Here is a 16,414-nt window from a genome sequence, read left to right as displayed (position 1 = left end):
AATTACTAAATCTGCCACCAACCCTCAGCTTTCCCAGGACACTGTCTACCTCCTACACTCCTGCATGAATACATATTGGATGTCAAACACAAGTCATTTCCAAATTGTGGAAGCTGCTTGCATGTTCCATTTTTCTTGACATGATAAAGTCATGAGTTCTGTGCTGAACATCTTTCAGTTTCTTTGTCATGGTGGCGTCTCAGGCTCTTGTTCAACACAGCTGGTTTGGTTCAATTGTGGATCATGTGCCATTATTGTCATCAGTGCTGTCCTCTGCTGGTCTGTTAGAGTTTAGAGAACTGAATGAGGTTTCTGTTGATTTCTGCCACGTTCCTACAGCCTGGATGAGAGCAATATGAGTTGTTGTTTTAGCAGAGACAGAATAATGCTGTATTTATTTTGCCATAAAGATAAACATGGTTACACTGATCACATCAGTTTGAGTGGCGTGACCTCACATGTCTCACCTGATAAAGCCATGGACAGACGGAACTCATCGTTTAAGATTTGCAGTACCTCCCTCACTCCCTCTTCACCCTGAAAGATCACACACGACCCATAATTACTGCAAAAGCCTAAATACAGTCTGTAAAAAGTTATCATCAGTATATGTCAGCTTTAACTTTTCATTTTGGTTCTTGACTTTATGGATGTTTAGATAGAATAACACAACAACAACACATTAAAATGGAACAGATGCAACATGATATGCAAAAAACAAAACAAAATAACCCACTTTAAAACAGAAGAACAGCTGAACCCCCCCCCCCCCACACACAGTGGCCTCTCCAAAAATCAACCACACGCACACACACCTCCTTCATGATGACATTGATTATGATGCCCTTAGCTTTTTTTTTTTTTTTTTTTTGTAACTTTACTGTTTAAATCAACAATAGTTTAGAATATAAACCTTACACCAAGGCCTTAGCTCAACAGTGTCAGTGTCTTTCAAAGATAAACTTCAGCTGTCAAGGACAGCAGCTAAGTGGAGTCTGCACATGTGGGATAGAAGCTAAACAGGAAAGGAAATATCAGTGTTGTGGTTTGTACCTTGTATGCAAGGCCCCACACTGCTGGACGTCCAATGAAAACACACTTGGCTCCCAAGGCTAGCGATTTCAAAACATCACTTCCTGTCCTGATTCCTCCATCCAGATAGACCTCGATTCTGCCCTGCACAGTGTCCACGATCTCTGACAGCGCATCAATCTGTTGGCAACAGAGCTGAAGATGTAGCAAGGCCAACACACTTTATAGCAACAGTGCACATGCTGGTAAGTGTAGCTGCGTTTCCACCTGGCTTCTCATTCTGCACTGCAGCCCAGGCTTGACTGTGTACAGGAACACTGTTGCTCAAAACCATAACAAGCTCATGGTATCTACATCTCAGATTTATCACTGTCAGATACTACAGCACCATTACCAGTGGTAGCATTAAAGGAATAGTTTGACAATTTGGCAAATGTGCTTATCAGCATTCTTGCTGGGACTTAGATGAAAAGATCAGTACCACTTTAATGTCTGTGGGTTAGCTGGTTAGCTTAGCTTGGCATAAAGGCTGGGAACAGGGAGAAAAAGCAAGCCTGGTTCTGTCCAAAGGTACCGAAATCCACTTAAGAGTGCCACTAAAGCTCACTAATGAACACATTAGTTTATCCTGTTTGTTTCATCTGTAAAGAAACAACTTGCGATGATGTCATGGGGGTTTATGTGCCAAACTATTTCATACACAGAAAAGTGACTTCCTGCTGTCTTGTCTGGTTGCCTGGCAACCTCAATGTGACAAGACACCAGGAAACTCATAGAACAGCAACCTGTTATTTTTACCCTTTTATACTGTTGAAGATTAAAGATGATGAAGATGTCTTATGTTACTCAGTGAGCTCAGGGCTGCTGGTAGGTACAGTCATAACGATGGTATACTTGCATTCACTTCTATAAACAAGACATTGGAAACAAAATGAACATTAATATAACTTGAGAAGTAACAGGGACAGGAAGTACCGAGGCTGGGCCTCCGTCCAGCTGTCTCCCCCCATGGTTTGACACAATGATGCCCTGGACGCCATGCTCCACAGCCAACTCAGCGTCCTCCTTGGTCAGGATCCCCTTGATGATAATAGGCAGGCGGGTGATGGATTGCAGCCAGTACACGTCCTTCCAACTGATGGACGGGTCCAAGGTGTTGGCTGGGATCCCATACTCCTCTGGGACTGCTGCCTCCTGCTTATAGTGCATGTGGTCCAACTAGTTTAAGTGTCCACTTGATATACAAATGGTCTCTGGACTACTACTGCTGCTTGTATGATCACTGATAATGACACTGCCAGAACATGGATTTCAGATATGTCCTATATATGACTTGTAGCCACATTTCATAGGTCACACAAGCAATTTGTGATGGAGAAATACTTCATAATATAACTTCAACTGTCTCAAACTAACATGTGGTGGGCAATTAGCAGTTAAGTTAGTCCCAAGGTACTTAGATGAGCAATAACTGCATCTGAGGTTGACAATCTAGAAATCTAATTATATATATACAAAATTATGAACAAGGCACCTGGAATGTTACTCTGATGTTAAAAATGTCAGCTTGGATATGAATATTTCATTCAATGTAAGTATTCAATTTTACATCAGTGTAGTAGTGAATACAACCTTGCCTTCGTATCTCGCCTTGTCTCATTTGACCTGACTTGTCTTGTCTGTTCTTGCTCAGTCTTAGCTTTGTCTTGTCTCATTTCATTTGTTCTTCTATCTCTTTAAATTTTGAAAATGTCAAGAAAAACTGTTACCTGGAACACTCCATCAAAGTTCTTGACTTTGAGGTGCGGCGGCAGCTTGAACTGGTTGCGGATGTCGTTGCGGCGCTTTCCGGTGTAGGGGACATCCACGGTGAGGACCAGGGCCTTGTAGCCGAGCGCCTCTACACGGTGTACAATCTGTTCTGACAGCTTCCGGTCCCGGTACACATACAGCTGGAACCAGCGGTAACCGTTTGGTGCTGCTGCCACTATCTCCTCCACTGAGCAGGTGGAGTAAGTGCTGGTGATGTAGCAGGTGTTGAGTGCCTCTGTGGCTGTGGAAATTGAGAAATTATTACAGAGGTCACCGAGGATCAAATTCACCTGTTGAGCTGAGTTCAGTCACCCAGTGCGCTGTACACTGACAGTGTCAGTGTGTCCATGTGCCTCTGACTTTCAGAAATGTAGGAAGAGTAATTGTCTACTTGTCACAGTCCTCTGCCAAAGTGCACCACCACAGCTTTAATTAAACAACTATAATAACTATTGAAAACTTAAACTGGCCATTTTATTAGTTGAGCATTAAATCAGCTTTAAGAAAAAAGAGAAAAGAACAGAGAGGCTTCATTACAGCACAGGATTATTGCAATGTTATGCTCCCATCTAGTGTTGGCAAATGTTACTGGATAAAAACCTTGAAAATACAAACTTGAAATTTTTTTGAAAAGCAAATTAGGGTGTTCTGATTTGTATGTTAATAGCTAAAGTTGTGTTTTTATCACTTGTGGGGACATTACATAGACTTACATTCATTTCCTGGACCCTAACCCTAACCCTAACCCTAACCCTAACCACTATCTGCCTATTCCTAACCCTGTACCTAATCTAACCTTACCTAACCTGTAACCCTATCCTCAGTCTTCACCCTAAAATTTAATGATTTACATTAAGGGGACCTGCATTTGGTCCCCATAAGGCAGGTGAGTCCCCACAATGTGACTGTGTAAACAGATTTTTGTCCCCACGCGCAGACACACACACGCACACACACAGTCCTCACCTCGAGCAGTGGCCACCTCTCCTTCATGCCAGGCCAGGCAGTGAAAGGCAGTAGGTGCGATACCAACTGGAAAGCTGATTTCTGTCCCCTGAACAGTGGTCCGGGTGTCACTCACTGACACATCCCGCAGGATACGAGGCCTGAGACGGATCCTGTGGAGTGTGGAGAACAGACCGCTTTATGACCATCTTAAGAAGTAGGAGAGGTAGCAGTGGGTGATAAACATGTGCAAAATTCTCTATTTTGACATGGTGCTTTTTATGTGCTAGTTTATGAGCTGAGAAGCTACTTATGGATAAAACTTTATTTAAAATGATATAGTTAGACAATGGCTAAGAACTAGTATTAATTATTAGTATATCTTACTATCTCACCAGCAATGTTTATCTCACCTCTTAGTTAACCTCTTCAAAAAGGATAAATCTGTAAAATACATATGTAAATGTAGATTTTAGGTTTTATTTTCCACTTATTTTTCTCATTTGGAGAAAAAATTACCTTAACCATGGAACCAAACCAGCTTCTTGACCAAGTATTGTAAAATCTTAATATCAGTATTGTCAAATAAAGCCATTCTTTTAAGAGAATCCCTCTTGAGATGATACAATGCTGTTTTTACTGGACCATTCATATTTCTTTGACTATGAAGAGACAGAACAATCTGGGATTCTGTTTCCCCCAAAGCTTTGACTTGAGATTATCTTTCCAAGACACAGCCCACAACCACACATGCTGTACTGTATGGAGAGAAATCAGTTACAGTAGTCAAAAGTCCACAAAAGCTTAAAAAACATAAATAATGTCAGCCCTTAATGGTGAATTTCTATGTTATTCAGCACATCAGTACAGCCATTTAAGCTGTTCTGTGTCACTCTCTGTGCTGTTTAAGATGGAGACTGTCATTGTTTGGTAAATTTAAAAGGTCTTAAATATCAAATTGTGAGGCTAAATTGTGTAATTGTGATGACCTCACATGTCAAGGTAAATTTTATTTTTCCCACTGTACCTTTTGTAAGCCAGTAAGTTGTCGTCCCTGGTGCAGCATTCGTCTGCTCCAGCTGCATAATAATCCCAGGTGGCCTTTGAGAGATGCTCCTTAGCATACTCCTCAAAGTCTGTCAGGCATACCATAGCCATCTCTGCACAGCGAGCTCCCTCTCTGTGTGGGAACAGCAATTACAATACCACAGCAGAACAGGAAGGACATCAACCATCAACACACATTCTATTTCAAGTCATTTCACCATAAGCACAGGCTGTATGAATAAAAACTGGCTGAAAATATGGAGCTTCAGCTTTCAAAATATCTCTTTACTCAACGCTAAACACTGCTGACTTGGCTCAACCTAATTAGTTATTTATTTCCAGTCTTTACCACAACCAGGCACTTCTCATATTTTTGCCATCCCGTGTCATCTGGAAAGCGGATTTGGTGCAAATAGCTGCAGGCACCAACAGCAAACAGACTTCGAGTTCAAAATGAAAAATTACTCTACAAGCAAGAGCCTCCAGCTTCAAGACTTACCACAAATGACTGATCTTTCAGAAACAAAATCCCTCACTCACATGACACAGCCTCCACGAAGGACTGAAGATGCAACATTGCTGCTCAGACGAAAACTGCCCTCATATCAGCAAATGCAGTGCGATCAAAACTCAACTGTCGAGCTTCCACGCTCTGACATCTGAGCAATAAAATGGCTGTTTTACTTTTAGCTCTAACACAGAGATGAATCAGTGTCTGTGTCAGTCCTTGTGTCCACACTGTTGCTTTTGTGTCAGTCAGAAACAAACTTTCATAGAGCCACTATGAAAGCCACAGACAGTGTATGTGACCCGATGATGACCCTTGCTCTTATTGTGTTTACACAAGCTGGAAATGTGCTGATGGTGACTCCAACTATAGTGTGGACAAGAGGCGTTTGACACTGTGCTCTGTGGTCCAGATGGTACATACAGTCGTACACATGGGCATACACATTTACACAATGTATGCACAGGCCTGCAGGCTAACACATGCAGTACATGCCTCTTCTTAGAGTAACAGAAGTCTTGACATTGGTGAAATAATCACCTTCAATTTAGAAAAATGTCCTCACTGAGGAATAAATAAAAAGTTAGTCAGGCCTACCTACATGTGGACGAAGTACTCAGATCCTCAGTGAAGTAAAAGGTACAACATAGAAATACTCCATCACAAATAAAGGAATAACAATTTTTTTTTTAACATATTTGATATACAGATAAGTAAAGTTGTAACTACACCTGTCAAAGAAATGTTTGGAGACCAAGGTTTCTTGTGATATGCAGTGAAACACAGTACAAGTATACACTAACATAAAATGGAAATTAAATACAGTACAACTAGATGAAAATTTTGCCTCAGTACAATGCTTGAGTAAATTTAATTTATTAAGTTAGCCTATTATCCTCCCTTTGAGGTCACAACGGACATGCCCTATGTTTCCAGAAGGAAATTTGGGGACCAGTTTATGTTCTCTAATTTGAGTTACAAAGTTGAAGCAGACACCATAAATAAAAAAAAACAAGCAAAAAACCCAATTCTCATGAAAATTGACTTTTTTCAGGCTTAGAAAAAAAATGTGTCAAAAAGAAGGAATGAGTGCAATAATCTAACAGTTTTTCTCAGCTTTTACACCACCAAGTAGTGGAAGCTCTGGACATATACTATACTGCCAACGCATTCAGAAAGGAATAAAACGGTGTGATAGGAAATTTGAAGTAGTTAAACATCGAAACATTGAAATTAATAGAGCATTTTACAGACTTTTATCAGGACTTGGTGAAGGACGGAAGGTTACATCATCTTCCTCCAAGGAGGCATGATGCCCTTTAGGGGAAACTGACTGCAAACTTTTTTGTTTTTCCCCGCTTTTGTGTGATTGGGATAGGACTTTAGGGTGACTGGGACAGCACATCTTATTACTTTAGGCAAATGTCAGCATATATTGTACATCAGTTCATACATTGACATCATGTCATATGCATGTGTTCCTGAACAAGTCCATCTTCATTACAGTAAGTACATTGAATTGACCCTTTGCTAAACCCCGCCCTTCTTAGATACTGTTGCTATGCCTGTCAACCTTCCATCCTGACACAGCACATGAAGTTTCCATTGATAACACCTGCAGATTTACTAAGTCTTTGATTCCTCACAGAAGTAAACAGTCTAGCTTATGACCATGGACACTTTAAAGGTGTAGCCAGCTAATGTAAGCTAATGCTAATGCTTAAACTCTGTGAGTCAGCGGAGAAGTCTGTCAACAGCTGACGTTTCCATGTGACACAATTTAGAACGAGAATCCTGTAAAAGGGTCTTAAATATGTGCTTGATGGCTGTGTACATGACAAAATGCAGAGGCTAAAGCTCCATGTCCCAGCCATAACATCTGTGTCTCACCAGCTGTTGATCCATGCAATGTAAACAAGGGAGCAGCGTTGTTTGTGTATTTCAATGTTGAGCTAATTCGCCTGATAGTATGGAATTAAAAATGAAAAAATGATAAAATGTAGAGTCATTAAAATGTTGTTCCTTGACAAGTGGTAAACAGTGGTTCGATTTAGGCTGTGCCTTATTGTTCATATTTTTAAACAGAGTGCTTCACTTTTACAGGAGAGGATTTGAGAATATGAGGAAAAAGTAATGAGTTTGGCAAATGTAATTGCATCTATCATATATTTGGCTCAAGATGCTGGGGTGTGGCCTTCCCCTGAACCAGGAGTGGGAAGCTTTTTTCCTATCAATGCCCATTTCAATTTTTGGAACGTCCTTCAAGGTAGCTACTGTAGTTCCGTCTGGTGTCAGATGGTAGTGATGATAATGATGTTGATGATGCTACTCACAGCCTCACAGCTGGTTTTCCAGGTTTGTGTCAGTTAGTCTTGAACAGATATTAGTCTTTGAGTCACTTTTGAGAAGAGCTGCCCTCAGTGGTGGCTCGTCCCAAACAGAGATGTAAACTCCTCAGGACCACATACAGTTTCTAGAACTGGAGCAGAGGGAGGTTGTTGAGCTCGTCATTGGTTTACAGCTCAATGATTTCATGTTGTGGGGTGTCAGACACATCAGCTGGTTCTACAGCAAATCTGTTAAATTCCTTTTCTTGACTTTTCACGTCCTGAAACCTCTCACCAAATGCCTGAAGGAGTTTTCACACTCAGCAGCAGATTCACATGTCATAGCAGCTTTTGTTCTCACAGAGCAGGAAAATGCAAAGTGTTTCCTCTTTCCAGCTGCCGCAGCTTTAATTTCACTTCAGATGATTTCACATTAAAAGCAGAGAGCTGAGAAGCTGCTGGAGCTTGAGGTTCAGCTCTGAGAGGTTCTTGGTAATCCACTCAGATTTCTTTGGGTACAAAACAACTTAACTCCAGAAACAGAAACATGATATTGATGCATTTTTACAGATTTTGTTGCAGTAGTAGATCATATTTGAGTTTCCATCAAACAATATTGTGCAATATATTAGCTCTGACAATTTTATGACCTCATGATGAAAACTAGCTTGTCACTGTCCTCACTTCATGCATTGCAGGGTCAACTTCTTGTTTGATGCTTGCCCTGTCCACCTATGTGATGTCAGTCCATTGACGGCATCCAGCTTTGATTATGCGGTCTCAAAGCTAGGGCTCAGCATTTTCACTCATCAGGCAGGAAAATAAACCCTGTATAGCTGTACTGTCCCATTCAACCCCAGGTGACTGCTTTTCTCAATTGGCTGATAGAATCCATGTTGTCGCAGATTGAAAAGGCAACGTGGTTGTTTCACCAATGGAAGACGACTTTCAGGTTGTCAGAAGTTAAGTAATGAGAGGAAGGGAAGTGTGTGAAATGCACCCTAAACTGACTTGGATTGGACTTTTCATTCACCTGTCATCACTTAGGCCTAAATTTTGTTGCAGCTGTGCAACAGGACCCACAACTGCAACTCAACAAAACATATTTGCCACATCCACTGGCTGCTGGTGCCTTCAAGTGAGGCTGTGTTCACGAGAAGACTGACATGGTGGTCTGTAGGTCAGTTTCTCTGAATTCGTGATGCATTTTAGCAGTCCTTCCTTTTTTGTCCGACTTTTTTTTTATCTGCTCTACTGTTTAGTCAGTAAATGTGACACTGAGCTGTAATATCAATCACATATCAAAGCTAGCTAACCATTCACAACTGGATACGAAGCAACGTCCATTAAACAGCTTCTTATGCTTTTATCATTTATATCAGTTGCCTTGCAACCACATTTGTGACTTGTTGATGCTTGTCAAGCATATGTGTACTCAACTTTCCATGTCAAATAGAGCAGCAAGCTGAAAGATTCAATTCAAAGTAAGCCTGTGGCCCAAATCCACACTATATGTCAATACTATACAGTGGACTATTCTTTTACAGGGTAGTTAGTGAAGAACCTATTGTCTTAGCAGGTCAAAAACGATGGCAATGTGGATGGCCACTGTCTTCTTTTTTTTTTTTTTGACTGATTTTCTGATGATAGCATGATAGGCTATCATCGTCATTGTAAGTCGAATATTTTTGTCATCTCATGCTTAAAAATAAGAGTTATACTTAAACATCATTCAGTTCAGTTTCCATAAAATGAAAGATGTCAATAAGAAATAATAATTGTAAATCAGCACTTACTACTGCAAATAATAATTACAAAAATATGGTCATTGTCACCATCTCTGAAGCAAAAATGTCATTTTCACAGTTCAACAAAAAACTTGTTAAACTCGACAAATTAATAATCAGCAAATTACTTGAAAAAAATATAAATCAAAATTAAATGATCAATGAAAAAAATGGCTAAATGAATGAACACTACATAATCAAAAAGAAATTAAAAATCAGTTGTTATATAAAAAATGAGGAGTTGTATGGAAAACATTTTGTTGAATTTTTCTAGACAGTAAAAGAAATAGATCCAGGTGTGTCAGTAGTCTAGAGGGATTGCTTAGTTTTTTTCTTTGTGAGCACACAAACGGCTGGGTGTATGAACAGACATCGAGCATGATGATGGTTTTCTGTTGCGTTTTCCTCCGTTCAGTTCACTACTTACCGATTACAAATGTTCATTCTTTCTCAGCAGACTTTCTTCCCTTCCGACAGAGTCATAACCTGTGAACAGCACACAATCAGAACAGGAAGCACAGGGGTTCCTATTACTGCTACCGACACTGATATCACCACTACTGCTCTTATTTCCACTCACTGTATACTGATAGTACTACTGTTACTGCGACCATAAATCCTATGCCATTAACAGCCATATTGAAAATGCTGATGATACTACAACATCAAATATCCTATTTGGTTCTGCTACTTGAAACATCAGTGCTGATATTGAAACATAGAAAATTCTGTGCTTGCTGCAATGACAATTGCTACGACTATCATCAATATTACTTCCAGCATGTATATGTACTGTATGTCTTATACAGTATTTTGGAATGTATATGTACATATATATGTATTTTGTTTTCTATTATATCCTTTGTTCTTCCTGTTAGATGTAAATTTTCATTGTTTTTATTTTATTTTACCTCATGTCCTTTGTAAAGCATTTTGATCAGTACCACAGAAATAACCTTTATTATTATTATTATTATCATTGTTGTTGTTGTTGTTGTTGTTGTTATTTTTATTATTATTCCTTACTATAACTTACTTACTTACCAGTAGTAGTATTACAGTTACAACTACTGCCTACAGTAATACAGTGGAGAAATGCAGACTCGGTCATTGTGCGCATTATTAATAATCCCGGTATTTCAATTATACCAGTACATTTGTGTTTGTTTCTTTTTATGATGAACAAAGTATCATTTTATTAGACACAGTACAATAGCACACACGGATCACCCTGTAAAACGTTTGTAGTATAAACACTTCAGCATGAGCTTTCAACTATGAACACTTGAGGGCAGTGCAATACTGAATGAAGTCCATTCATAAAGCTCCATTCAACAACTGTAAAGCAGGTAAACACAATCAGGCTTCTGTTTAATGCACGTGTCATTACTGCACGCTGTGCACGCAGTGTCTGTGCAAAAACAATAAATGGCCTCTGATCTCACACCTAAATGTATTTCATCTATTTATCATAAACACTGTCAGAACACACACTGTACTTCCTGATCTGTGTGGGGTTGAAGTAGAATGTGTTTGAGGTAACCTCAGTTTGACTGTATTTAAATTGGTCTTTTTTTTTTTTTAAATTATTTGAAGTCTCATGTGAGTTTTAAAAAATAGGTCAAATTATAAAAACGTAACTTTAGCTTTCTAGAAAAATATCTTCTGCTAAATAACATTTGTACCCTTATGTATGCAGGGGAAAAGCTATTTATTATCTCTCACTTTAAATTCGTAAAATATAAAATATGGTACATTTTTCTGGTATTTACTTTACATCCAGGCGATATTGCTTTTTCTGACCAGAATGTCAGTTTTATTATCTACTGTAGGCTCCTTGCTTTCAGTGTGGCTGGATGTGTGTGGTGAATGTGAGCCGTGTCGGCTGTGAAAGGTGTTGCTCATTTAGACCCACTGAATGGCTGCTGAGAGCACATTGTCCAGGTGAATTTCTAGAATACCTGGTATATGGTATTTAGTGTACAGTGTTAAACAAGGTGAGGTTTTCACCAGCTTCTGCTATAGATTACTTGTTTTTGTCACACAGGCCTGCTTCCATTAGCAGTGCTGCTCATCACCAGCAGAAAAACACATGCTGACACCGTGTTGCTCCTATTAATTTATCTGGTGTAAAAACACTGGGTGTCCACATTTTGCTAAAAGGTAAACAGTGTAAAAAACAGAATCCTGTAAAGTGTGCACAGTGTAAAAAAATGCAGTTACTGAAGTGGATAAAATCAGCGTCTTACCTTTATCTGAGCTATTTGAATGGCCTTTGGAACGGCTTGGTTCCACGCTTATTTGACAGGGTCGTGTCAGAGGGCAGTCCAGCCCCCCATCCTACCTCCCCTGACTCACCCTGACACCCCCCACAGCGTGATGCTCCACCCACCGTGGCTAAGCCTCTCGTCAGCACTCTGGACTCGGGCCTCTCTGTGCACCAAAACACACCAAAAGCTCACCCAGGTCAATTGTTTATAGGAGCAACACACACCTCCCATTCTCCTTCTGTCCTCTCTCCCTTCTTTTGCTCCTGACTTTCATCCCTCCTCCTATCCATCTTCTTTCTTTCCTTCCTTCTCTCATCTGTCCCATCCCCCTCCCTTCTTTTCTATCTCACTTTTCTCTCTCTCTCTCCTTCCTTCCTTCCTTCCTTCCTTTCATTATTTTTTGTCCCTCTTCCTTCCATCCCTGTTCCTTTCTTTTCTGTCTTTCCTGTATTTGTCCTTTCATATTTACATTCATTCCTCCTTCCTTCCCCTTACTACTTCCATTATGATCTCCCTTTTCCCCCTTCCTTGCATCCTTCTCTTCCTGCAAGCCTTCGGCTCTTCCCCTTTGTGTTTTTAATATTTATTCTTTGTGTGTGTTTTGTCAGTTAGTTTGTCTAAAAGAGTCAGTCAGTATCTGACTGTTTCAGCCTGTGCATGTCTTTGAGAAATGATTGTACCAAAGCTATATGGTGCTATGGCGTTCCAGCGAGTGCAACGCACTTAAGAAAACACATGCAAATAGTCAAAACACAAACAAATTAAGAAAACATCACTTATTTGACAATGCATGAACAGCATTAAGAAACAGTTTTGCAAAATGAGAAAGCACAAGCCGGTAACCGACTCCTGAGTCACAAACCATGGCAACAGCTTGTGTACATCACTTTTTAGTGTCCCCTGGAAACACTTTCTGTTGTCGTCTGTGCTATTTGCAGCATTTCTGTATCTGGTTGTGTTTTCTCACTCTTTGCATTTTTACTAAATGCTGTGCACGTGTTGTCAAATTGGTGATGACGTTTTTTAATTTGCATGTGTTTTCTTATTTTGTCATGCATAGAGCTCTCAGAGCCACCGTACTCGGGCTTTTTTTTGATAACTCGTTGTCCTTCTCCTGAGGACTCTTTAAATGTGAACGCCTGACATTTGCATTGTAGTTTTGTGTCACTCACAGATCACTACATTGTGGAGTCTGAAGACTTGATCCAACTCTGATCGCACATGAGAGACAATGGCTCGAAAAAACAAAACAAAAAAACTCTGCTCGGTGCCAGAGCTCTTTAAGGAAGTGTCAAACTTGTCAAGTGGAGTGTGGACTTTGACAGCTGTTTTGAGGGTCTTTACATATAAAACACAGATGTCCCAACCTTTGATATCACGAGATTGTTATGTTAGGGTCCCCATCAGTAAGTGATGGATTGATGGCAGGATGTGAGAGAAAACGGCATGAATGCCACAGTGTCTCAGCTCACCGTGGACGAAACGAAACGCCTCAAGAAGTTGTTCAAGCGTTTTAAAACAGCAGTGGGGTGCAGTGATGTTAAATTAGATTCTCTCGCTCTTATTTCATTACGGCTTTTGAATTGAATTTACTCTTTGTAAATATAATGTCTTGGGTAACAAAACCTGGCTTCTTGAGAGGATGTCTGTCTCTGTGTGTGTCTCTGACAGGCTAAATCTGACGGGTTGGACCTCCACGGGGAGATGTGGGTGTTACCTGCACCGAGAGGAGGTGCAAATTGTGTTAATCCACAGCTGGCCTCGATGTCTAATACCGCAGAGTTAGATCTGGCTCCGGGGCCGCCGTATTGGAGGTACTGGACGTTCAGCTGAGTGGAAAACCTCTTCCACATGCTGGTTGAGGCTCTGCCCCGAGGCTGCGGCCCAGCATGCCGCGGCACATGTGTGTTGAATTGTCAAGGTGTTATCATGCCCTGGCGAGACTCTGTGCTCCTCCACCTCTGTCTCTCCCAGGTTTATTATCAGACTAAATACAGCAGAATCCATGGACACAGGCCACAAAGTCATGCAGCCTTTCCTCAGCGACACCTAACCTGAAGGCTGTCCATCATGGTTTCAACTATTCTCCCACACGCCAGGGAAAAATGGTGGATTTTTATTCATGTATTTGTGTATTTTTTAGCCGGAAAAAGAGCAAAGTGATACCTGCTGTGGTCAGTCAATGAAGCTGTTTTATAACAGCTTTCCTTCTTTCCTACACAAGTTAGGACAAAGGAACAATAAAATACAACAATGATTGAACAAGACAAACAATGAAACACTGAAGTGAGAGACTGACAGGGCCAAGGATAAGACCTGACCCGACCTCCTTAGAGCCTTGATTGTCTGAACTGAGGGTCTCAGGATAGATGGGGTCATTATGTTACTGTGATTGTAAAGTACTCTGAGACAACATGTGATTATGTGGACTTAATAAATAAAGTGGACTTCACTTGACTTGATAAAAGAGTATAAAACCATTTGATCAAATGAATGACATCTAATAAAAAATAACAATTCACACAAGCAGAAAGAGAAAACACGACACAGGATTTCAAGGGCTGAGATGAAGATTATTGATTATTGAAATGAATAGTTGGTGTCTGTGAGACTGCATAATGAACTCATGAGTATATGAGTTGGTGAGTCACATAAATCCATCATGTCAGAGCTTGTGTGGTCTTGTTGCTTGAAAAAGAAACTTTAAAAATGTCCAAGGAAAAACATTTCAAGTTGTCAAAAATGACTTATCGACGCAGTTTTCCATGTTTTGGAAAATTATTGTTGAAAGTATTGTCATGCCCCTGTAAGATGATAGAAAATAAACTATATTGCTTGTGAAATTTTCTGAAGACAAGTTCAATTGTGTTGGCATTAGTGTGTAATATTACATGGACGGATGTTTTTCAGGGAGCCTAAAGTCTAAAAAATCTTGTAACTGTAAGTTAAAAAACATTCCTCTCGACTCAACAACTCCTCTAGACAGAGCAATCCACACAACAGCTTTTGTTTTTCACCTGAACGCATGAGGGATCGTAGACTTTTTGTTACCTTATACGAGTTTTAATGCTGGATTCACTCTAAAAAAGGAGAAGTTGTCTGAAAATGTAAAGTATTAACTTTGCTTTATATGGCAGTTTTAAGATTATGAGTAAGAACTGAGAATAAGCGAGAAGTTTTGAGGAATGGCTTTTAAATGAATGGTCAAAGGAGAGTTTTTAAAGCTCGAATTATAAATCAACAGCAGTTATTTTAATTCTTTTCTTATGGAGGAGCAGCCTCAGAAAAGCTCTCTGTCTGTAACCAGGAGTGTGTAGCTGCAGTGTCTGTGTGTGTCAGTGGAAAGCATTGTTCAGAGTGCCAAAGCAAAGGCAAAGGAGCGAACACATCAGTGGCTGTAAATGTCATGTAGCGGCTGAGTGATGGATGTCCGGAGCATTTGATGTCTGGGAGAGATCTGAGCATAACTCACAGTCCGCAGTCACGCCATTTCAGACTCTTATGATTCACTCCATACACACAGGCAGCGGACCATTTGCTCACATATACCAAGGGGCGGTGGTGTTGTGTGAAAGTATTATTTGTGCTCAGTTTTTTCCCTTAGATGAGGGAGGTGCATGTCATAATATGTGAGTGGGATTTATTCCTCCCTGAAGCGCACTTGAAGCTATGAAAACTCGATTGTCACGACTGTGAACTCCTCTGTGAGTGTATTAAGACATTAACTTTCACTTGGATTTTCCAAGGTGCACATAAACGCCATTTCCTCTTCACTGCTCTTTCGTGTAGTCTCTTTAACTTTTGTTTTTTGGTGGTGAATGTCAGAGCGTTCAGAGATTGCTTTGAGTCCTGTCCTGTGAAGATAAAACCCTGATTCCAAAAAAGTTAAAAACAGAACAGAATGCAATCATTTGCAAACAAGCTGTCTTTACTGACTGACATCCTTTATCCAATCATGTGTTCACAAAGTGGTGAATGACTGAGCCTTTCCAGGATGCTCCTTTCATACCCAATCATGATACTCTCACCTGTTACCAATCAACCTGTTTACCTGTGGAATGTTCCAAACAGGTGTTTTTGGAGCATTCCACATTTATTTGTCATCACGACTTTAGGATACTGTATATTTATGATAAAATTCATTTATCCATTGTGATGGACAGAGGATGAATCAGCTTTAAGGTGTTGTAATCATCAGGCCAATTACCAGCCAACTGTTTTTTAGGAAATCCTGTAATGCAATACTGGAACTTTTCCCACTTTTCTGCTTATCATCAGATGGTTTAGTCTTATAGTTTTAGTGAAAAGAGGGGCAGAAATTTGACAAGCTCGACATTTAGTTTGGAAATCTCTGACAACAGACGACAAAAAATCGAGACAGTTGGCACTTCTTCGTGTTGTTGCGGCCGTTGCAGTGTTGCTGCAGTTAACTGTCATCTCTTATCCACTCATCACTTATTCACTCCCGAGCAAGTGTCTCCAGCATGCAGTCTGTTTCGTAGCGCAGCCGTTTTAAGATCTTGGTTTAACCTCCCTCCCTAATACACACTGCCTTTCAGAAGTAATCAACCAAACAAGAAGAGACAGAGGTAAGACATTGACATTGACAAATCCAGCAAACACATCAAAAGTTATTAAAAAGAGAAGTTTTCTAACAGCTACTATGTCATACTGAAGATTTGTGTG

General features: G+C 40.2%; 1 protein-coding gene across 1 annotated transcript; it reads right to left on the bottom strand.

Annotated features, from left to right (window-relative positions):
* Positions 1–284: 284 nt before the first annotated feature.
* On the bottom strand, positions 285–9,902 carry hao2 (hydroxyacid oxidase 2 (long chain)). Its single transcript, XM_070976327.1, has 8 exons — positions 9,886–9,902; positions 4,817–4,969; positions 3,811–3,962; positions 2,802–3,085; positions 2,008–2,229; positions 1,054–1,212; positions 468–537; positions 285–340 (listed from the first exon to the last, which is right to left on the bottom strand). The coding sequence occupies exons 1-8, from the start codon at positions 9,900–9,902 to the stop codon at positions 285–287; spliced, it is 1,113 nt and encodes a 370-aa protein (XP_070832428.1).
* Between the last annotated feature and the right edge of the window lie 6,512 nt (positions 9,903–16,414).

The sequence above is a fragment of the Chaetodon trifascialis genome, chromosome 12, assembly GCF_039877785.1.
Source record: "Chaetodon trifascialis isolate fChaTrf1 chromosome 12, fChaTrf1.hap1, whole genome shotgun sequence".
NCBI lineage: Eukaryota > Metazoa > Chordata > Actinopteri > Chaetodontiformes > Chaetodontidae > Chaetodon > Chaetodon trifascialis.
The sequence above is the reverse complement of the archived record's forward strand: the minus strand, read 5'-3'. Positions and strand labels throughout refer to the sequence as shown.